This window comes from Polyodon spathula, chromosome 33 (assembly GCF_017654505.1).
Source record: "Polyodon spathula isolate WHYD16114869_AA chromosome 33, ASM1765450v1, whole genome shotgun sequence".
NCBI classification, from domain to species: Eukaryota; Metazoa; Chordata; class Actinopteri; order Acipenseriformes; family Polyodontidae; genus Polyodon; species Polyodon spathula.
Genome location: NC_054566.1, coordinates 5214803 through 5238599, shown reverse-complemented (window position 1 = coordinate 5238599; position 23797 = coordinate 5214803). Strand labels below are relative to the sequence as shown.

Sequence of the window (23797 nt, the reverse complement as noted above, 5' to 3'; positions counted from 1 at the left end):
GCGAAGCTGGGAAGTGTAATGAGTAATAATTAGATATGGTCCTTTTTTGTTGATGTGGTTTTTCTTTAATATAGGATATCCCAAGACATGCAAAGATTGTGAAACAAAAGGGCTCTGAAATTGTCCTGAAATAGCCTGGCCAGACAACGGCACTGACCTTTCACCCTGGATCTTAGGATGTAATTGCAGCTCCAGTTACTGCTGGCCTCTTCTCTGTTGCATCTGAGTGGGGTCTTAGATTGCAGAAGCCTGCTTCACTAAATCAGCACCCACACAAGGGCAGCACCTTGGGACCACCTCTTAGAGGAGAAGAATTAATCTGTAGGAAATATATTACGAGAAAATGTTCCAGTTTGTGTGTCACTTGGAAATGAGACATGGGGGTCTAGTGAGTCTAAATACTGTCACTGTTACACAAGTAAAATAGGGCCCGAGGTATGGAAATCAATCATACTGAATGAATCTCTATAAATTACTGTGTCAGTAAAATATGAAAACTGCCAGGGAGGACCTACTTTTAAATATTTTAACAACAATTATCAATTGAATTGACTCTAATGTGGTAAACAAATACAGGCAATGATTTGTGATGGTGAATAAATCGGTAACTTAGAATGGCAGGCTATACTTGACAGGGTTGTGTTAAACTTCAGTGCTGGACAGCTCTTGCGCTGCCTGGAGGTGATAGGGTTAAAGGCGCTGGTTATTGGTTCCTTATCACCTTAGCATTTAATATGTACATTATTCTCATGTACAGTGTTAACGTCTCCTAGTCCACAATGTACTCTAATGTGGGCATGTAACCAAAACACGATGTGTTCAGCAACAGTTGTGGGGAAACACAAAGATCTGCATGACTTCACAAAGGGTATGATAGTGGGTGACCGTGGCTCAGCACCCTCAGAAGCGGTGTTGAGTAACATGTCCATCAAGACAGTCACCAGGGTCTCCCTGCAGAAAACCAGCACCAGAGAGCACAGCTCCGGGCTCAAGGGGTCATTACAGATGAAACCTATTGTGACAAACTGGATTGTGTGCTATTGAGACCATCATCTATTTTGTGGGTATACTTTACCGTGTATGCCATGCCAGGGTAACACCAGCATATCAGGGTACTGACACAGTCCCTGTCATTGAAAAATATTATTGTTCCTCAAGCTGTTTAAACCAGTTGTACTATTCCTCAATTAAACATCAGCACCAGAGCCAGACAATTGCATGGAATTCATTATGACTTGTGTTGCTTTCGTTTCGTTACACAAGGAGTTCAGTATGCATGCAGATTTTGCCAAGACTACCAACCTAAACTTTGCCTAATGAAATAATTGCTCTGTTGTGATCTGGTATCTGTGCTGTCTGTTCATGTAATTAGTTCTGTCTCTCCATAGGGCATATCTGGATGTCAAAGAGCTGAAAAGTATTCTCAAGCTGGACGGCTCGACACATCTCAACATCTTCTTTGCCAACTCTTCTGATGAGGATCTGGCGGGGATGGCCACTTGGCCCTGGGATAAAGAGGCACTAACGCATTTAGGTACTGCCTGTTGACTGTTGGGTTTATAAAGAGAAAAACAAGCAATTCTACTTTTAACCTGGTACATCGTGATGTTGTTCCATGGCAAGAAACATAAAAAGTATACCATGGTGAATGGATATTTACAAAAATGTGTTTATTTCAGGGTTCATTTCCTATTGTTCCACAATTCTAATACATTGACACACATGTTTAAAATACACCGAGCTAACAAAACCACGCCAGTAAATCTCAATATGTATTGCCATCACTTCACAGGTCTCACACTTTCCATTTTAAAACACATACATATTGTCATAAATGAGGATTAGATTTTTTACTGTTGTTTTTTTGAAAAGTAATTAAGGAGCAAAATACAGGATAATGTGAGACCTATAAAATGACAGTAACTAATATTAGGTAAAATCTGTTAGCTTTACTTTAATTGCTTTAACAGAAACTGGATTTTAAAGAGTTGGCTTTGGGTTTCTTTTGCTCTGTTGTTTGTGGTGTTCATGTTGTGTTGTAGTTCCAGGACACTGTTCACTGTCAACCTTAGTGCTTAGTTCAACCTGCCATTCGAATACATTTTGAATGTGTTTCCCTCACCACACCCTGTCCAACGTCTGTAGACCTTGCTACATGACTGCACCGTGGGTATTAACTGACCTCTGTTTTAATGCAGGTGGCATTGTGCTGAACCCTTCCTTTTACGGGACCTTTGGCCACACCCACACAATGATACACGAGATTGGCCACAGCCTGGGTCTGTACCACGTGTTCCGGGGTATCTCGGAGATTGAGTCCTGCAACGACCCCTGTCTGGAGACCGAGCCTTCCCTGGAGACGGGGGACCTATGTGCTGACACCAACCCCACCCCCAAGTTCAAGCACTGCCGGGACCCCGAGCCGGGCAACGACACCTGTGGCCGCAGCCGCTTCAGCAACACGCCCTTCGACAACTTCATGAGCTACGCAGGTGATTAGCAGCACTGGAAGTAACATGCTGAAGCACACATTCCAGTAAAGCACAGTTACAGGCCAGCCACTTCAATCTGATTGAATGGAAAGCTGTTATCTTAGTGTTACTGAACAGGCTGTAGTGTCTAAACTTTCTCTAGCTATACGCTTTGTTGTACATATTCTTGCAAAATCTTTTTCAATGTCATTTTAAAAATGCATATTTTTATTAACATATTCCTTGTCATAAATAAGCTTTGAATGGCTGTTTTCATTTGACATTAGTTATGCTTGCACTCTGCTGTACCAGATCAGTTTTTGCAGGGGTGCTAGGGGCGTGCTTGCACTCTGATATACCAGATCAGTTTTTGCAGGGGTGCTAGGGGCGTGCTTGCACTCTGCTGTACCAGATCAGTTTTTGCAGGGGTGCTAGGGGCGTGCTTGCACTCTGATATACCAGATCAGTTTTTGCAGGGGTGCTAGGGGTGTGCTTGCACTCAGATATAGCAAATCAGTTTTTGCAGGGGTGCTAGGGGCGTGCTTGCACTCTGATATACCAGATCAGTTTTTGCAGGGGTGCTAGGAGCGTGCTTGCACTCAGATATAGCAGATCAGTTTTTGCAGGGGTGCTAGGGGCGTGCTTGCACTCTGATATACCAGATCAGTTTTTGCAGGGGTGCTAGGAGCGTGCTTGCACTCAGATATAGCAGATCAGTTTTTGCAGGGGTGCTAGGGGCGTGCTTGCATTCTGATAGACCAGATCAGTTTGTGCAGGGGTGCTAGGGACATGCTTGCATGCTGCTGTACCAGCTCAGTTTTTGCAGGGGTGCTAGGGACGTGCTTGCACTCTGATATACCAGATCAGTTTTTGCAGGGGTGCTAGGGACGTGCTTGCACTCTGCTGTGCCGGATTTCGTTAGTCATGAGCTATGTGTTGAGGCCACAGGTGCTTTACACTTCTGCTGAATTCCTGCCATGTATTTCCCATGTTAAACCGACTAATAGGCAGTCCCTTAAGCAGTTGTAATAATCACAGCTATAGTTCTTAGATGGCCTGCAATACACTGGTTTCCTACTAAGAGTTGTTTTCTTTCCCTGAGCTAAGTCTACACTATCATTATTCTGCTGTCAAAGAAATTGTTTAATGTTTGCAAACTAACCCTCCTGTATGTCAACAGTCTACTGATAGAGCAAGGGGTTACACATACATATGTACAGAGTAGCAGTCTGGCACATGATGATATAACCTGGTTATGTGTGCATTGACATTATTTGTCACTGTAATTACTCAGCACTTTATTTGGACCAGCGCTTATATTCTCTAAACTGATAGATGTTTTCACGGAGCTACAGAATAACCAAGAACTTCCGATGTTGAGGAGACTCCAGGGATATTTAAACATGCACTTCATCATGTGCAAAATTACATATTTTAAAATATGTACAGGGTCTAATTATGTTGCAACAGTGTAGTGTTTTGGGTGAAACTTCAAACAGAATGCTTAATATAAATAACAATTTACAGCAGGACCACCCTGAAAACAGTTCAGAGTTCATTTAATAGGCATCCCTGATGGGAGGACCCTGCTGCGCCTTCCCTGAGAGGGCCACGGAGCCTGTCCTCCTGGCGTGCAGCATTTTCTACCTTCCTCTTTCGTTTATTTTCCTTTTGCTGTAGTTGTTTACATGTTTTTCTTGTTTTGCTGTGTAGCTTGAACAAGGCCCGGTCTTCGGGATCACTTAATGTATTTGTGGATACAGTGGTGCTTCATAAAGACATTAATGCATTCCTGTCACTTTAAAGTCACCATGTTGGGCTAGGCAATATTCTCTGGCCTTTCCTCCTCAGCAAATCTGTGTCAGGTTCCATGTTAAATGGGTGTGGTGCCTAAGTTTCTCCCCTCAGTGAGTATATAGTCCAAATCATAACACCCAACACCTCCACAGTTGTGCTTTCACTGTCAATAGTGCCAGAGGGACGCATACAAACCGATACAATTGTATCAGGCACAGTTTGTTGTACATTGTTCCTTTTATTATTATTATTATTATTATTATTATTATTATTATTATTATTATTATTATTATTATTATTATTATTATTATTATCATCATCATCGTAACTTGAGTAACTGCAGTTATAATCCTGCACAGCAACATGGTCATCAAGATATCTTCACATCTGTCATGGACTGATGCCAGCTATGAGATTCCACTGGATAAAAAAACTGATAACTGATTTTCTCAGGCGATTTTGCTGAGAATCCTAGCTTGTGTTGAACGAAGAAAGCGCACAAAGTTGCCTTTCAACTAAAGATTTACAAATAGATTCCATCTGGGTTTTCATTTGCTTGCTCAAATGTACCAGTATTACAAAGTTATTGAAGTCTCTGGGCATTCAGTCGACCGATTCATTTGGTGAACCTTATCAGTTCCCACGTAGTTCAGCTCTTTCTTTGAACTGGGAGAGAGGGAAATGGCATGTTTCTTTGAGCTAGGAGAGACAGGGAAACGGCATGTTTCTTTATGCTGGGAAACGCCATGCTTCTTTGATTTGGGAAACGGCATGTTTCTTTGAGCTGGAAATGGGATGTTTCTTTGAGCTGGGAGAGACAGGGAAATGGCATGTTTCTTTGAGCTGGGAAACACCATGTTTCTTTGAGCTGGGAAACACCATGTTTCTTTAAGCTGGGAAACGCCATGTTGTTTTGAGCTGGGAGAGACAGGGAAATGGCATGTTTCTTTGAGCTGGGAAACACCAGGTTTCTTTGAGCTGGGAAATGGCATGTTTCTTTGAGCTGAGAAACGGCATGTTTCTTTGAGCTGGGAAACGGCATGTTTCTTTGAGCTGGGAAATGGCATGTTTCTTTAAGCTGGGCGAGATGGGGAAACAGCATGTTTCTGTGACCTGGAAGAGAGAGAGGGAACTGGCATGTTTCTTTGAGCTGGGAGAGAGACAGAGAAACGCTATGCTTCTTTCCAACACTATTATTCTCTGCCTACAAGAAATGGTGATGGCTACTGGATTGCAGTAAAGTCATGGCGTGACCCTCAGAAGTGTTCATATTAAAATAATTTATTAAATCTGGAAGAAACAAAGTTAAAGCAAACACCCTTTCATGCTAAAATACACTCTAAAGACACTGAAATGTTTGCCCATCTGAATATAACTTATTTTAGAATTGCACTAATTTGAAGTGTGTTCTAAGTAAAATAGTTGCTTGGCTGTCACTAGAACTTTGTTGTTGCTTATTTAGTTATTTACTTGCTTATAATACTTCAAATAACCTGCAAAGCGTGTACTGAAAAAAATACAGCTTAGTGAATTGATTACTTGCAGGATATTTTCTACAGTACTTTTTTATTTTGCTTCTTGTAGAATTTTTTTTTTTTAGTAAGTCTCTTAACTCTTGTAAATAGTCCTGTTTTATTTATTTATTTATTTTTTAAGAGTCTCTATTTAGCCTTGTGTGAACTGATGGGTGCACTAATGCCATCATGGGTAATTACTTTCCCAATCCTTTCATTCTGTTGTGTGTGGTTAAAGGGACTGCATACAGGCTGGCAGTAACACTATAACCTGTTCTCTTATCATCTTTCTAGTTTATGTTTTTCTTCTGTGTGTTCAAGATGATGACTGCACTGATTCCTTCACGCTCAATCAAGTCTCCAGAATGCACTGCTACTTGGATCTTATCTACCAATCTTGGCAGCCAGGCACAAAGCCCGCCCCCATCGCCATCGCTCCTCAAGTGGTGGACCAGACGGCAGAGGCACTGACACTCGAGTGGTTCCCTCCAATCGACGGGCAAGTCTATGACAGGTGAAAAAGAGCAATGCTGGCTTTCAGACACACGCACACGCACACATACACAGAGCTAAGAGACATTCCATTCGGGATCCTAGACCAAATAAAAAAAGAATAAAGCCTACTTTTTAACAAGCCCATAACTGAAGACAGTTTTTCATATTATTATATGCTTCTCATATGCAGAAGGTCCCCCACCACACTACCTGGGTTAGAGAGCTAGCCTCTCACCTCATTAATAAATCTCCTATAAAAGCTAGATAGTGTCCCATTACTTTGTCCAGTGTCCCCTGACTTTGTCCAATGTCCCTCACCATGTAGAGCAGGTTGTGATCTGCTCTGCTGAGCTTATCTGTCTGTCCTGCAATAATAACAGACCCCCCCCCCCCCCCCCCCATCCCACAAAGCACTCCAGGATCTGCCTGTACATAGTCTATACACTTACTGTACACTTACTAATCTATTGCTATGGTTTCCCCCAGCTCTGCATCAATGAACTATAGGGCTTTCACAGAGTGAGCCTGTGGATTGGAAGCCATGATCTCTTGTATCCTAGTGGTTTGCTTGACCTCAGAACACTCTTCTGAAGTCCCTGACATCTCTTCTGTAGTTTAGGAAAGCTGCAGCCCCAGTTTCAGGTCAGGTTCAGTTCAAAGCTGACAGACAGCAGGCCTGGCAGGCTGCTCAATAGAGGGTTGGGAGGTGCTTTCATAGCCAGTGCTCAAAAGTGATGAAACTAGCAATTCTAGAGGGCAGTATTCAACTTAATTGAATGTTGAAATAGGTGTTCACTGTGGTCCTCCACGCCTACATTTTTTTCTCAATCCCCTGAATTTCTTGCTGTTTTATTTAATGTATCTAAGCTGATACCTCTTCTTTTGCTGGCTTCCTAGAGAAGTGGGATCAGCATGTGACAGATGCATGGAGGGTGGAGTTCTGATGCAGTACGCCTTCAACGCTTCATCTCCCAAGCCCTGCGCCCCTTCCGGAAACTGGAGTCCCCGCCAAGCAGAAGGTAAGGGGCCCATACAGGTTGGGTGATAGAGGCTTCATTTCTATTCTGTTTAGAAGCATCTGGAATCTGTTTGGAAGGAGGACTGTAAAAGAAGTGCCACAGGAATATAAATAAGAAACCCATTTGGCTGCAATTTGAGCCACTCCAGACTTTAACACAGTATGGGCTAATTAGACACACCTGAGCTTGTGATCTCGCCTTCATTAGTGAAATGCCTTCATATAGTGTGCCTCCTATGAGGTCTGGCATCGTTAACACGTACCTATCTGTTATCAACATTCAGTGCGTTTACATGAGCATAAGAATGCATATATTTCTCGGAAAACTAACTGATATCAAAAGTCATGTAAACACAGTTTTCTGAAAATGTATCGGAATATTCTGAAAGTACATTTCTGGAAAACAGCACCTAGAAATTTCCGATTAATTCCGAAAACTAACAAGATGTATATCATTTAAACACACTTTTCAGAAAACTTATTGAAATAGCATACTGCGCCTGTGCACACATTGACCCTTCTGCACGTAGTGTAGTCATCTGTAGTCAGTCTGCATGCACCATTTGTCTAGTTAGGGATAAAGTAATACATTTGTTAAAGTCTGTGTGTATTTGTTAATAGCCCATACTGAAGCAGCAAATGTTTTCCAGCTTTAAAATGATGTGAGAATTTAAAATAATGTCTGCAAAAGAAATCGGTAATATAGAACAGGATGAGCTGTTGGAAAGACTGATTGCACATTGTGGGGAATCTGAATAGAAGTATAGAATAGTAATCTTTGAATTTAGACCTGACACTTCGATAAAGCACTTGAGTTATTGGATTGGTCTGTCCCAGAAATCTGTCCCAGAAATGTCCAGTCTTCAAATCGTGCTTAGGCTACTACAGTACTTTGCATGCAAAAATATCCTGCATTTTCCAAAAACATCAATCCATGTATACAGTTGAATTCTAATTAGATTTTCTATTGTTAATCATGTAAACACAGAAAAGTGACGTTTTAAGAAAATCAGTTTTCTCATTCAGTTTTCCGAAAACTAATGTCATGTAAACGCTTTGTCATGTAAACATACTGATTGTTGCATTTATTGCTGAATGCATGTTCTATGGAGAGGAAATCTGGTGTGCTGCCTTTTAGTTTGTATAATGGCAAACTTCTTAATGACAGGTATTTTCTCTATCAAAAGCAGAGTGGTTTCACAACACAAACAAGATTCTTCATTGGTTCTGGCTTGACTGATAGCAGACCTGTAACATGCAGGGCTGTATGTCAAGGGCCTTCCTATGGCCATCCCTGTTCAGGCAGCAAAGCTAGGGTTTGTGAAGGTAAATGTCAGCCAGCTCTTTGCAAACTTGGCAGAATCAATTAAACAGGGATCACAGATATGATGTTTATTTTAACTCACGCTATTTCCGTGTTTGAGATTTAATCTAATTTTCTTTTTGCATACATCTGTTATGCATTAAAATCTTGCTGAATGTTGGCTTGCCAGGAGTTTCGTGTTTTTTCTAACACAGACCCATGATTCGGGGAAGTGTCCTTCTATTTCAAAGAAGTTTGATCGAATAGCGCTATAGAGCCGGGAACATGGCTTGAATCCTCTTACAATGTTGTGCTTGTTGAGTAATGAATGCTATTTTGCTGGCTTCTGGAATCTGGTAGAGGTGGACAAGGTATGTACAAAGGGTTAGAGAGTAAGTAAGGATGTCTTTAGGTGTGTGTGGGTTTATTGAGGTGTGTGTGTGTGTGTGGGAATGTATTGAGGAGTGTACGTGTATGTGTGTGTCTGTTTTGCTTTCTAAGGGAAAGGTGCTTTAGAACCCAATGAAGTGCATTGCTTTGTTTTAAAAATACAGGTAACTTTTGATTTTATGACCTGCTTGACACTTTCGAAACAAATATTTACTTTGTGATTTATGTTTTTTGTCATATTTTATTTTTTTTCTGTATCGTAACAAAAAGCTTATTCAAGACTAAATGAGCAACTTCTTAAAGAGGTTTTTGAGGCTTTTCTGTGTGTTGCTTCCATGTAGCAGTTTGTTTTTAATATTAATTTCTTATTAATTTTATTCTGTGCAGTTATTTCTCACTCCTTGAGTATTTAAGGAATAGCATCTTTTGAAGTCTGTTTAACGATTGAGGTTTGGGACACATATAGCAGGTTCAGCTGTTTTGATTTCACTCTGCCTTGTACCACTATATACTGTAAAGCATGTATTCCTGGTTGCCTAGCGCTACGCAGTGGTGAATATCCTCATCAAACATGCCCGGACTTGTTCTGCCTTTCCTAGAAAACCTGAAGCCATTTCATAATCTCTTACCTCCCTTCTAACCCAATCGATGCCTAGGGTTACCAGATGTCCCAGTTCAACTGGGATTGTCCCAGGTTTCATCCTTCATCTTTCTCCCGGTCAGAAACAGAAACACTGTTAAATTGTCCAAATCTTTCTATTGTGTTAACTGTGTTTTTTTCTTTCTTTAAAATACAAAACTTCAGCAGTGTGCTCAGCAATTAAAAGTAATTTATGTGGCTGGGTGAGCCATTGAAAGATGAAGTAAACCATCGTATGGATTATTTTGCACTTTGAACATGTTTTAATTAGATAACAATAGAGAGAAAACAATGAGTTGTTATGGTCTGCAGTAAATACATCAGATGTTTAATTTTTAAATTATGATTGTGTTATTATGTTAATTTAGAGGCTTCAGCATTGCTACAGCATTAATGGATTGAAGAAAGAAAAAAAAGTCAGTTTTTCACTCTGGAAATCTGGTAACCCTATCGATGCCCTGGTTTCCATCTTACATTTCTACATATTCTACAAAGAGCTAAAGGGGAGATTCAGGTCTCTGTTCTTTGGGTCCCTGGTCTGTGACATCTGCTTAAGCAGGAGTGTGGCTGCATATGGCTGTTTCATTGCCCAGAAACAAGACACGTTCATTAGGAACTAGTAGCATATATCAAAAACAACTTACTGTATAAATAGAAGGATCACTAAGGAGTAATTCCATGAAAAGAAGACAATATTCCACATGCAGAATAATGTGGCAGCAGTATATAATTCCTTTGGATGTCTCATTTCTGAAAGCACTCCTGCTCACAATTGCAAGCTAATAGTGGGTGTGTTTCACAGCTTTGGTATTGTAGGCAATACATGAACGATTTTAACATCTTTCCTCTTCTTGATTTACTAGGGAGGGTGTTTTGGAGGGATGATCCCTGGCTCATATAAATTACAGCGAGGCTTGTCTTGTCAAGAACAGTTGGGTGGGCAGGGCATTGCCATTCTTACAGTAGTTTCGACAAAAGCACAGGGCATGCTCTTAGCTTGCAGATAAAAAACAGATGCAAGACTTCTCACCTTGCTTAACCCTTTTAGTGCCTGCATTAAGGACAGGGAATGCACTCCTGTCTGTATTAAAGGACAGGGAATGCACTCCTGTCTGTATTAAAGGACAGGGAATGCACTCCTGTCTGTATTAAGGACAGTGAATGCACTCCTGTCTGTATTAAGGACAGTGAATGCACTCCTGTCTTCTGGCAGTGCAACTTCGTAGGCCCTCCCTTGACCTGGTCCTTTCTGCCTAGTTGTGGGCCGTATTAACTTATATTAACTTCATATTAAATTATATTAAGAACATAAGAACATAAGAAAGTTTACAAACGAGAGGAGGCCATTCGGCCCATCTTGCTCGTTTGGTTGTTAGTAGCTTATTGATCCCAGAATCTCATCAAGCAGCTTCTTGAAGGATCCCAGGGTGTCAGCTTCAACAACATTACTGGGGAGTTGATTCCAGACCCTCACGATTCTCTGTGTAAAATAGTGCCTCCTATTTTCTGTTCTGAATGCCCCTTTGTCTAATCTCCATTTGTGACCCCTGGTCCTTGTTTCTTTTTTCAGGCTGAAAAAGTCCCTTGGGTCGACACTGTCAATACCTTTTAGAATTTTGAATGCTTGAATTAGGTCGCCACGTAGTCTTCTTTGTTCAAGACTGAACAGATTCAATTCTTTTAGCCTGTCTGCATATGACATGCTTTTTAAGCCCGGAATAATTCTGGTCGCTCTTCTTTGCACTCTTTCTAGAGCAGCAATATCTTTTTTATAGAACTGAACACAATATTGACGATGAGGTCTTATTAGTGCATTGTACAGTTTTAACATTACTTCCCTTGATTTAAATTCAACACTTTTCACAATGTATCCGAACATCTTGTTAGCCTTTTTTATAGCTTCCCCACATTGTCTAGATGAAGACATTTCTGAGTCAACAAAAACTCCTAGGTCTTTTTCATAGATTCCTTCTCCAATTTCAGTATCTCCCATATGATATTTATAATTCTGATGAGAAACCAGGCAAGTAGATGAATGATGGCCTGGCGCCTTCACCAGGACAATAGTTTAAACTGCTGTTTTGGGTCTTCTCATATCAATTAGTTAGGGCTGGTGTACCGTATCACCCATCATTATAATTAATGCAGTAATGATGGGAGATTACCTGCAGGTCCAGGTTTGATAAGGAAGGGAATTTACCCAGAGTAAAGAGAGTGATCAGCAGCAGTTTTTGATGAGGAATTGTGGATATAGTGACAAAGAGAAGCCAGCGCTTTCTAATTGATTTTTGACGGAAACCCGGGTTTTGTCCAAATCAAGGAGACATCAAAGAAAGAGGAGATCATCAGGTGTAAAACAGTTCTGTCAATTTACCTTTTGAAAATGCAAATAAAAATATTTTGTCAGTCCATTTAACTCTATTTTAAATAGAAATAAAACTCTTCTAACTGTATAATACTATCAACATACAAAGCAATAGCAGTCACTGCATTGTTTCAAGCAGTGTATTGCTAGTTTTGTATTGTTAATGTTATTTTATTCCTTTACTGGCTTCATTCCTGATCGTGATTGAGTATTTAATGTTATGAATCAGTATTAGAGTCTGTTGGATCATTATCTGTGAAATGGGATGTTTGTAACGCTTCAATCTTGTGTCATGATAATACCATTTTTATTTTAAATATTTTATTGAAACGTACGGTAATGTTATTTTCATGGTCATGTTTTAAACCAGCCCATCCCACTCAGTTCAGTTTTTTAAGCTGTATGAAGGGTGGAACCAACCTGGTCACCCTATTCCAGATGGACTCAAAATGCGTGCAAGCATGTGTTCATGTAGTTCCTGGAAGGAAGCGGGTCCAGAGGCTTTAGTCAGTTACTACGGCCTGTTTCACGCTCCTGTCTTGGTTAGTTCTGGAGATAAGCCTGTCAGAAGGACCAAATAATGTATGTGTTCCCTCTACTTCACTCTTCTTCACATGCCTTCTCTCTCTCTCTTTCTCTTTCTCTCTCTCCCTCTCTCTCTCTCTTTCTCTCTCTCTCTCTCTCTCTCTCTCTCCTCTCTCTCTCTCTCTCTCTCTCTCTCTCTCTCTCTTCTCTCTCTCTCTCTCTCTCTCTCTCTCTCTCTCTCTCTCCTCTCTCTCTCTCTCTCTCTCTCTCTCTCTCTCTCTCTCTCTCTCTCTCTCTCTCTTCTCTCTCTCTCTCTCTCTCTCTCTCTCTCTCTCTCTCTCTCTCTCTCTCTCTCTCTCTCTCTCTCTCTGTGGGATGCCTGTTCATGTACTTTCTCATTTTATTCTCACATTAAAGGGGAATGCAATTCAAAAACAGAGGCCGCGGCCGACTGCACATACAACGCTTATCGGAATTGACTTTAGAATATGGGGAATTCAACAAATGAATTAGTCTGACACTTCCTCTCGGAAATGGACCCTTCGCTCTCTGATTAGACTGAGTCTGTTTCCACACTTCTTAACTGTGACACTGACACTTTCCAACCAGAGCCCTGTTGATGTATTCTGTCATTATTTTTTGCGACTGTGTTGTGATTTTTACAGCAGAGGGTTCTCTGTACTATCATATTAAACACTTTTTCAAAGCCATTCTGTAATACTAAATCAATGTCTACAGTTTAACTACTGTGTGTGGGGGAATAAGGGTATAAGAATAAGTTATAGTAGGATAACCCAATTTTAATACTAACATATAATTAATTTTACTTTTCATATACTGTATATATAGCTTTTGAGTTAAGGGGAGAGAAATGCAAACGTCAGCTTTATAAGAGCCAATCAAATAGTGTGAAAGTCGCTAAAAGTGTTCCATATTCACAGCGTTTTAAGTCAGAGTACAGAAGCTGCAGACGTGTTTTCTCCCTGTGTGGGGCTCATCAGTGCAGCGTTACCGTACTCCAAATAGTGAAAAGATTAAATAAATAAAAGTAGCTTTTGAGTCTGTAGCAAATTTCCCCCAGTTCTGGAATGCTCATATTATTGTATAATAGTAGTAAACAACATACAGATGACAGTGAGGATCAGAGGAATCCTATCACCCTACCTACAGAACATCATGTAAAAAAAACTTTAAAACTTTACAGCAAGACTCTTGAACAGTGCCTATTTACAAGACTCACCCCATGATATCATATCCAGGTAATGGACAAAAAAATGGAAACACCTAGTTTAAATGAGGGACACCAAGTATATTGAAAGCAAGGGCTTCCACACAGGTGTGGCTCGTGTTAGTTAAGCCAAAAACATCCCAGCATGCTTAGGGTCATGTATAAAAATGCTGGACAGGCCTGGTTGCCTATAATTATGGCTAGCATGGCTGCAAGAGGAGACCTCAGTGACTTTGAAAGAGGGGTGATTGTTGGGGCGCGTTTGGCAGGAGCTTCAGTGACCAAGATAGCTCAACTTGCTGATGTTTCATGAGCAACTTGTCTAAGGTGATGTCGGCATGGAACTCTGAGGGAAAGACATAGTCAGCAAAGGGCAACAGTGGGCAGAAGCGCATACTCCAGTATCGTGATATCCGTGCATTAATTCGAAGTGCAAGGCAAAACAGACGAGCAACTGCAGATTAATTGACTGCAAATTTCAACCTGGGGCGTGAGCAGCCAGTTTCATCAAAAACGGTCCACCGAGTACTCCACAGAGCGGGATACCATAGTTGTGTTGCAGTGCACAAACCGCTCATCACACCTGGCAATGCATGTTTGCGAGTCCGGTGATGCAAAGAGCACAGGCAATGAACTACAGAGCAGTGGAGAAATGTAATATGATCAGATGAATCATCCTTCACCATGTTCTCAACAAATGGACGAGTGCACGTGTGGCGCCAACCTAAAGAACTTTACAGCCCTGAGAGGTTGGTTCCAACAGTGGAGGATTCTGGTGGTTCCGTAATGTCGTGGGGCGCATTTCTTGGCATGGTTTGAGTGCACTCAATCCCTTAGAAGGCAAGGTCAATTTTAATTGCTACTTAATTGTACTGAGTGATCATCTTCACCCCATGTTGCAGCATTTCTTTCGTGCCGAGGGGGGGGTGTCTTCCAGGATGACAGTGCCCCCATCCATACAGCACATGTGGTTGCCTAATGGCTTGATGAGCATGACACTGATGTTATCCATATGTCATGGCCTTCTCAGTCACCAGATCTGAACCCAATCAAGCATTTATGGGATATTCTTGAACGATGCTGGAGACAGCGTTTTCCACCTCCATCAACCAGGAGTGAGTTTGTTGACTTTCTCATTGAAAAATGGTGCCGCATCCCTCCTGCAGAGTTCCAGAGGCTGGTAGACTCTGCCACAGGGCATACAGGCTGTACTGGCCGCACGTGGTGGCCCAACATTCTATTAAGTGACATTACATTGGTGTTTCCATTTTTTTGTCCACTCCCTGTAGAAGAGTCAGGAATCTAAGAGGATATGTAGTCCACAGCACGATTCGTCCCTCTGGGGAACTTTTAAAAGGCACACTTCCATGACGATGTACTACCTGTAAGTACATTAACACCCAAACAGAGGACTTTCTACATGCCCCTGTAAAGGAGTAATATACTGCATTATCTGCAAGAAATATAACACGCTGTACATTGGGGAAACTAAAAGGTGTTTAGCAGACCACTTTTTGAGACATTTATGAAGCATTTGAATCAACACCACTACATCATCCACAGAATGTTTGAAAAATAACACCTTTACTGCACTGTGTTTTACTTTTTTATATATATATATATACTATATAATTTATAATAGTTATAACACAGCTTGGAAAAATAACAACCTCTGATTGGTTACACAGCATCACATGACCGTACTTATATATAATGTATACCATGGTGTGAAAGGTTGGCTTTGCAGGGGTGATGTAAGACCAGGAAACACAAACCTAAACTGCTACGGCACTCAGTACTTTATTAAATAAAAGGTTTCAACAAAATAGAAAAAGTAAATAGCTTGAGGGCCAATATAAACAAACACAAAGAAACCACGGATATGAGTACCTTCAGGATGGTTCACAGTAAGTAGCAATCGTTATGGTTCTTTTACAGGTTATAAGCCACCCATCTCTCTCCAACTCTCAGCCCCCACACTCTGAGAGTGATATCTTAAATAGCAGGTAGTCAGGAGCTAATGAAACAATTGCCGATCATTTATCTCCTGACTACCTGCATTCCACACATGAAGGCAAGGAGAGGAAGTTAACCCACTCCCTACTGACTCAACACAATATTAAAGACGGTTTTCGTCCTCCTGCGTACATTTAAACAGAAGGGCTTTTTGCAGCTCTATTTACATAATACGAAATCATAATACAAAATCATACTACGAAAACAATAATATACAAACGGGCGGGACACTCTGACACACATGCCCCCCCTCCCCCAACCCCCGTCTCCCCTTGTGCGCAGCACACATGGCCTTAACCCTTTGCAGTCAAGACACAAAGCACAGGTCTCTAGTTGTTTTTTCTCCGGAAAAAGCAGAGAAAACCTTTCAATGGCTGAGTGAGACCGATAGGAGCCGAATGAAACCAAACAAAAGCTGTATCGCCTACCCCATGCGCTGTTCATGGTGGTGGAGGCTGAACCAGTAGGCATTCTGCTGGCTGAGGCGGGAACAGCAGGTACCCTTCCTCCACTGCTGGAGACATAGGTTCTCGACCTGTGGGCCTCCCCTTCCTGGGCAGACTGATGTTTTTTTCACATACATTTGTAAGAACCTTTTTAAGAAGGCAGGGGATATTTCAAATGGTTGTGTTTCTTCAGTCAGGTTGTATTCTCTGTCTGTCTGTCTGTCTGTCTGTCTGTCTTCCTATGGATGCGCGCCTCTCTTCTGGTTTCCTGAGTCCACAGTGACCCCTATAGAAATGGTCAGGCTTGGATAAGCTTCCCAAGCAGCCTCACATGCCAGCAGGGCTCCTGTTTAACCAGCTGCTTGTTGGGTTCTGCCAAGAACAAGCCTCAATTTTCCAGATGTTCCCTTGTCTCTTAGGGCAGATAGTATTGTCACTACGGGAAATGACTGTCTTGCCCTGTGAGGTCGCAATGCAAAAGAAACCTTTCCTTGAACAAAAATGTTAAAGAAAAAATATATGTTCATTACATTGTGACATTATTTTGTACAGCAGCACCAACAATATTCAGACAGTGGCCACAATTTGCACTTTTCATAGTGTTTGGAAAATGTTTTTTATGCACTGTAGTGTTCTGTGCACACATGGGATAACATCTGTTCACAGGATAAGACTATGACTGATACTGTAGGTTCATGTCTTAGACACGATTTAGAATGTGTTTAAGCAGTGTCTTTTAACACTGGTTTACCTTGTTTAAAATTGTAGCTTTTCCAAGCCTTGGAAATATTGTATCAAATCCTTTTTGTTCTACTTAAGTATTGCTCCTTTTTTCTGAAATGAAAGTAATGTTGTTTTATGTTGAAAGTTGGCCTTGCTGTCTCATCGATTGGCAGTGTTCCCATGGATATTTAACAGAGCATTTTGTTTCTAACACTCCTGAGGCCAGATTCGCACTTATTAATCGAAATTAACTTCATTTTAGTCTGAAAAAAACTCCACTAATTACTATTCAAAAATGAATACTCAGTAGCTCCTACATAAAACGTTTGAGCTGTTTCATTTCTGATTTGGAAATGTTATATTGCATGTGATTTTATTTATATATATAGGTTTGTGGAAAATATCTAAAATTTAAATTTCATTAAAACCGCCTTTTATAATACATGTATTTATTTTGAATATATATTACAGTATTCTATTTTTTTTTATATACGAGTCTGTTATAAAAATCTACTGGATCTGACAGCCATCTGTTCCTTCGTTTTGTACAAGGAATTCACTGGGGAAAATATCAGTAGGAGAGATTTCATAGCCACAGCGCTTCAGAAACATTTAGATTAGAAAACTGCAAAGCTGCAGGCTGCAGCAGCTAAACCTGGATTCTGTGCTGCGAGAGACACACACCCAAGAGAAATCATATGTTACTTTCGTTTGAGATTAAAAACTACTTTTGTTTTTATAGTTTTGTATGTACATAAACTTGTTTAAAATTTTTTAAAAATGTTTATTTTATTATAGTTTTTCATTTTTTGAAGTAGTGCTTTATATGTGGTAAGTTAGAAAATAAACCCTTTTATGTTTAATTGTTCATTTAAATATGATGTTTCGGCTGTGCAGATGTTTGATAAGATGTGCTTGAATAAAATTTTTAAGTTGTCCAAGAGTTTGTCTTTCATTTTAATATTGATGATGTTTAAAATGTACCGTGAGAATGCTTGCTGGCGGCGGTTGTAGCTATGAGCATAACCGCTGCGGTTCTAGTGTTAAACTAGCCCATAAATCTACATTTTGTGTGTGTGTGTGTGTGTGTAGGGGTGTGTGTTTTGTACGTCTTTCTGCTGGAGATTATGTATCATTAAGTTAGAAGAACGGGATCCTGCCTGCTGAAATCTCGTGAGCCACAAGCACGATTCTTGCTCCGGTTTACATGGGCTTTTACAGCTATTTTTATTGTGAGAAAGCGATTGACCCTGCCCTTAAAGTCGCGCTGCCAAAAGGACGTCCTTTTGCTGTTTCATGATGTATTCGCATGACAACGTCACACAGTCATGACTGTAGAGTCGATTTTCATGTAAACCAAGCCAATATTGCAGTACCGCCACTAAAATATTAAACACAATAATAATAGTAATGTTAATTCAGAGGAGTGTACACAACACCATTTCTAAGGGCTGGTTTTCAAAAATAGTCTGGGAAAGCCCACAAGTGTTTCAATGCTGAACACTTGTATCAAAGCCAGCAGAGTAAAATTAGCAGTGGAATATTTTAAGAGAAAATATGCAGAAGTCCTGATTGAGAGGGACTTGCAAACAGAGAGGCCTGGAGCAGCACTGTCAGCACCGCGCCAATCTCGTTGGTGTTGGGATACAACGTCCTGCAGAGTCAGGGCTCTGAAGAGCTGTATTTGAATGCACCAGACTGCAGAGAAGCAGTAGCACTGCTGTTTAAATGATGGTAGGGTCACACAAATGAAACCCAGTGCACGTTCTCCAACAAAACATTCTTCATGTCGGTGAAATGACCCATTTCCCATCTTAACAGATGATGTGAAACTATTTGTATTTCAAAAGCCACTGTGAATTAAACTTGAGAGAACTGAATCAGTAGTCACGGAAACACAAAACCCCTTCGCTTGCGGGTCATTTGAAATTATTCAATACATGAGGAGCGATGTACGAATTAGGAACACAGAAAACATGCTGGTTTTCTATGAAAAAAGGATGCATGTGTGTCTCTGTGCCTTTGCATTGCAGAAAGGGCTACTGCGCCTGGCCATGGAGAGCGGATTTGCAAACACACGCATTTCTGGAATAAACCAGTAAGCTGGATAGTTTCTGCCTGCAGTTGGGTGGACCGCAGTCCCCCGTTAAGAGGAGAGAGTTTGTGTTGTTCGCCCTCCCAGAGAGAGTCCTTTCTGGTACATGTGGTGTTGCAATAGGAATAACAGCGATGGCCTCTCGGAAAGTCTGGCTCTGCTCATCTGTCCTTCTGGCTCCTGCACAGTGCTTGCGTGGGAGTGAGGGGCCTACTATTGGGGGGAAGGGAGAAGCAGAGTATGAACAGAAATAATGTGTGATATTTTGAATGAGGGGAAAGATAAATAAAACAGGCCATTTCTTTAGCATGGCTTCCCTGGGGAATGGTTCCCTTGCATTGGATTAAATTGAGAATAGACTAAGATTGCATTTAATATCCTGGTAAAACTTTAAGATAGAGCTGATAGTTGAGTGTAATCCTTTACATTCTATTCTTCTCTCTTGACAGCTTCACAAAAATCACCTGGGCATTGACCAAAAACAACAAAATTACCACAACATTATCTGAAAATGATAGAGATTGTGCATTTAAATGGCCTTTTATAAATGTGTCTTTTATGGCAAACAAAATCAGGGTGTAAATGTCCCTAAGTTTATATATTTATTAGGATACATGTGTTATACAAATTAACATCTGAGTAACTTTTCTTTGTTTTTCTTTGAGGTGCTCTAATCTTTATGAAATGTGTATTCATGTCAATAGAACCACCTCACTGTCAATGCAATGTTCATTAAAAATGTTCTGGGTTTAGTGTGTCTCTCTTGGTCCTCATCTCAGAAGAGACTGACTATCCTGTTGGATTGTATCGTTTTTCAAGCTGTCTGTATGAAACCTGTATGATGCCGCTTTTAACTTACTTTGCTTTTAAAACATTATAACATTTCTTTTTAAGTAAAAGGAACTGTTAATCATTTGCCAGCCGTCTTGAATTGCAAGGGCTGGCTTGCAGTGTAATAATATTAAATACTGACTATTACCCAAATTACCTAAATTCAGCAATAAAAATGCAACCATATTAATATTTAACTTACACAATGTGATCTTAGCTGGAAGCACATGTTAACAGCATATTGGTCCCTGGTTTTTCTAGTTTAATGAATACAGCTGTAAATGTCAAAGCCCTTTCTTGTCTGGCTTCTCCCCCCAGGTCCCCCTGATGTGGAGCAGGCCTGTGAGACGAGTGTGCGGACGTGGAGTCCATATGCTGGGGTGGACCAGCAGACTGTCCCCCCGGCCTGTCCTGAACCCCAGGGCTGCATGCTACAGCTGGAGTTCCGCTACCCTCTGGTCGCAGACTCCTTGACTGTCTGGGTCACTTACATGGAGGGTACTTCCTCTGGAGCCGTCGCTAACATCAAGCTGCTGACCGTGTCTGGCAACACCGTGCCTCTTGGGCCACAGACTGTCTTCTGCGAGGTTCCCTTGACCGTGAAGCTGTCTGTGAGTGAGGAGGTCTACGCTGTCCAGATCTACACCATGGACGAGCAGCTGGAAATCGATGCTGCTCTGCTTACCTCCACGCCTCACAGCCCCCTGTGTATGCAGTGCAAGCCCATGCAGTACAAAGTGATCCGGGATCCCCCCTTTCCAAACAGGCAGAGCGTCATGGTGTCAGACCTGAGCCGGAGATACATTGACAGGTGAGTTCTTGGATAAATTATGGGTCAGGTTCTCAGATCTGAGCCAGAGATACATCGAGGGGTGAGTTATTGGATAAGGGTTATGGGTCAGGGTCTCAGAGCCAGAGATACATCGAGGGGTGAGTACTTGGATAAGGGTTATGTGTCAGGGTCTCAGAGCCAGAGATACATCGAGGAGTGAGTTATTGGATAAGGGTTATGGGTCAGGGTCTCAGAGCCGGAGATATGCCGAGGGGTGAGTTAATGGAAGTATTAGTGATATTTTTAATTAAATGTGACTCGCTAGTGAAGGTTCACAAGTGATTGAGGAATCAGGTGTGGTGAAATGAGAGAATGTACACTATACTGGTGCACAAAAAAGCAAATTCTGGGCTCCTTTTATATGATTTTAAAGTTGATTTTTTGGCTACAAGGTGGGAAGGTGATACAAATATAACCTTCCAGGTTATACCTGAAATTGAAATAAAACCAATCTAATTAAAAGTTAATTAGGTATGGTATACATTTTAACTGCAATTAAAAGGTATTAGAGTATCCATAAGTGCATTGTAGTTCTGGACAGTCATTTGGTCTTTTTAATAATAGCCTTGCGGGTGTTCCTAAGCTGATTTGTGTTTTTTTTCAATAGCAGGTTTGTAGCTCTAACATCACAAAAGGGACTTTGAATTAATTGCTTCCCACAGTAATAGCAATGTTTAATTCGAAAAAAGACAAGCACAAACAATGACTTCATTAAATCTATTGCAATGAGTACATGGTTGATTACTTGTGGCACAAATGGATAACACAATGGTTCTTCAAATAATACATTTATATGTAAACACTTCAAGAACTCAAGACCAGCGTTCCTGCTGTGTTTGTCTTCCCCCACGCATTGACTTTTGTTGCAGTTGAACCATTGCGTGTCCTTCCTGGGTGCCTCCTAGAAGAGGAATTAGTTAAAGTTGCTATTGGACACATCAGAACTCTTAAGAGCATTGTTTCGATTAAACCACATGCTCTCAAGCTGTGCAGTGTCTGAAACAGTGGCAGGCCTTCTGTTTCTGCAGAATTTAGGTAACCTAAGTAAAATGTTCACCAAGAAGTGTTTTTATAGTAATCATATTCTCTGCTTCACATCTTGTTTGAAGAAAAACATTATGGCAAATGAGTTACAGATATGAGTTACATTTACTAAAACCTTCACTATTCCTTTTAAGACAAGTCTCCACATTACTCTTTATCTTTCTCTGGTTTATGTTGTAAACCCCTATGAAAATGTTCTTTTTTCCCCTGCACATTTTTTCTATATTGAACAAACTGGCAAATACAAGTTCTGTATCAGTTTATTGTGGAGAGCTGTTTCTCCCCCTCTGTTGTAAACTTATCCATCTTCTGTCAGACAAAGCACTGTTTCTTCAATACGCTCTTCTAATCTTGATGACACAGGGCCAAGGACAACACGAGTAAGGGTGCCACTGTAGTAGATTGATGGATTGGGCTCTATTAATAAGAGCTTGGGCTAGGGTATTTGGATCTCCAATTTCAGAAAAAGCATTCTCAAACAAGCTACCACAACTTTATCTCATGATGGGGTTGTTCTGGCAATAGACAAGGGAGCCAGTTAGCAATGACATGCAAGGAGAAAGCACGGTTAAAGACTGAACTGTAACAGCGTAACTGAAAATCAGGGGCAGCCACAATGGAAATGGATTCATGCACTGTTTCCATGAGACACGTTTGAACAGAACCCTGGGATCACTTGGGTTTACAGCTCTTCAGATGAATTGAACTCCCCAGCGCTGCAGGGTTTAGAGCTTCAAGGCTTCAGCAGTGTGCCATGGCTGTGAAGTTTGCATGAGAAGCTGCACACGAAAAGATGGATGAAATTAGGCTGTTAAATCATGTCAGCACAGGTCCTGCAGCACAGAGGGTGTTATAAATCTATCCACCTTGTTTGCACAGGGCATGATGCAACATGGTGTGACTGAGAGACAATGATGATATTGATGCCAGTTGGACGTCACGAGAGGAAGCAGGAGAACATTCTGCTTCAACCACGCTGGTGCAAACAGAGACCACAGTAGCAGCTTGCTTAGTATTTTCTTAAAGCAAGTTTTGTTTTGTTTTGTTTTTTCTGACCTCTCATTACCTTTTAGTGCTATTGTCCTTGTAATTTTCCTTGTGTGATTTGAACTTTTCATCTATTGTATATCTACCTCTTCCTTGAATAAGTTAATGGAATGGAATGTGCTGGCTTGGTTATAACTAGGTTTGCTACTTTTCAATTTTAATCGGTAAAGCTCGTTAAATGTCGAATTCCCCATAAATATGAGTTAGACTGAAATAAATTTATATACGAAAAACGCTGGTAAAATCACTCGCTATTTTTTGTTTCGTACCAAAATTATAATTTAGAAATCATCTCTAATTTGTGTAGTTTTAATACTTTCTGTCTATCCCCTCGCCATTCCTCTCTGAATGCCTGTGGGTCGCTGTCGGTCAACTCAGTGCCTATTGTAGTTTCACTGTCAGTCATTTCATCCTGTTCTGACAGATCTCATTGACTGAAGCAGCTCTAGAATGCTCTCATTCGTTTAAATGACTGTCAATCATCAAACTTGCACTGACTGTGCACTTTCGTTTGCCAGCTACAGCGCCTGTCATTCAAAGCGCCTACTTTGAAATTAGTGGGTTAAGGTGTAGGTAAGCTTTTGCTATAGGTGATAGTTACTAGTTTGATTTGAAAATGGGGCGCGAGGAAAACACTTAGAGTATTGAGCACAATACCCTGATTGATGGCTGAAGTCTCTGTGTCAGGTAGAAGCGGGCCCATCTGCCTTGCCTTCAGTGACTGCAGCTGTGCTGAAGCAGGAGAGGGGCGGAGCTCAGACTCTGGATAATAAGTGCAAGTTAGTTCTGTTCCAGTACCTAATGTTTTGTTCTGTGAATATTATTTTTTGTTGTAAGTCTATGCTATACAATCTGTGTGATACACTTCTATATTGCATTTTCTATGGCTTATTTGAGACCATTTTTTAATTTGTGTAGGATCTTTAGCTAAACAAGATAGCTCCGCTGTAACCAAACGTTGGTAACCATGGTTTTGTTGCATGTTGAATATGATAAAGCTGTATTGCTAAATGAGAC

The 23797-nt window shown here is 40.9% G+C and overlaps 1 protein-coding gene across 1 annotated transcript in view; it reads left to right on the top strand.

The window, feature by feature from the left end:
- Positions 1-23797, top strand: part of LOC121303550 (pappalysin-1-like) — a 202097-nt gene that overhangs the window by 50142 nt on the left and 128158 nt on the right. Inside the window, exons 3-7 of the mRNA XM_041234313.1 lie at positions 1389-1534; positions 2199-2492; positions 6104-6296; positions 7175-7296; positions 20176-20668. Coding sequence (XP_041090247.1) covers positions 1389-1534; positions 2199-2492; positions 6104-6296; positions 7175-7296; positions 20176-20668 — 1248 coding nt within the window. The remainder of the gene's footprint in view (positions 1-1388; positions 1535-2198; positions 2493-6103; positions 6297-7174; positions 7297-20175; positions 20669-23797) is intronic.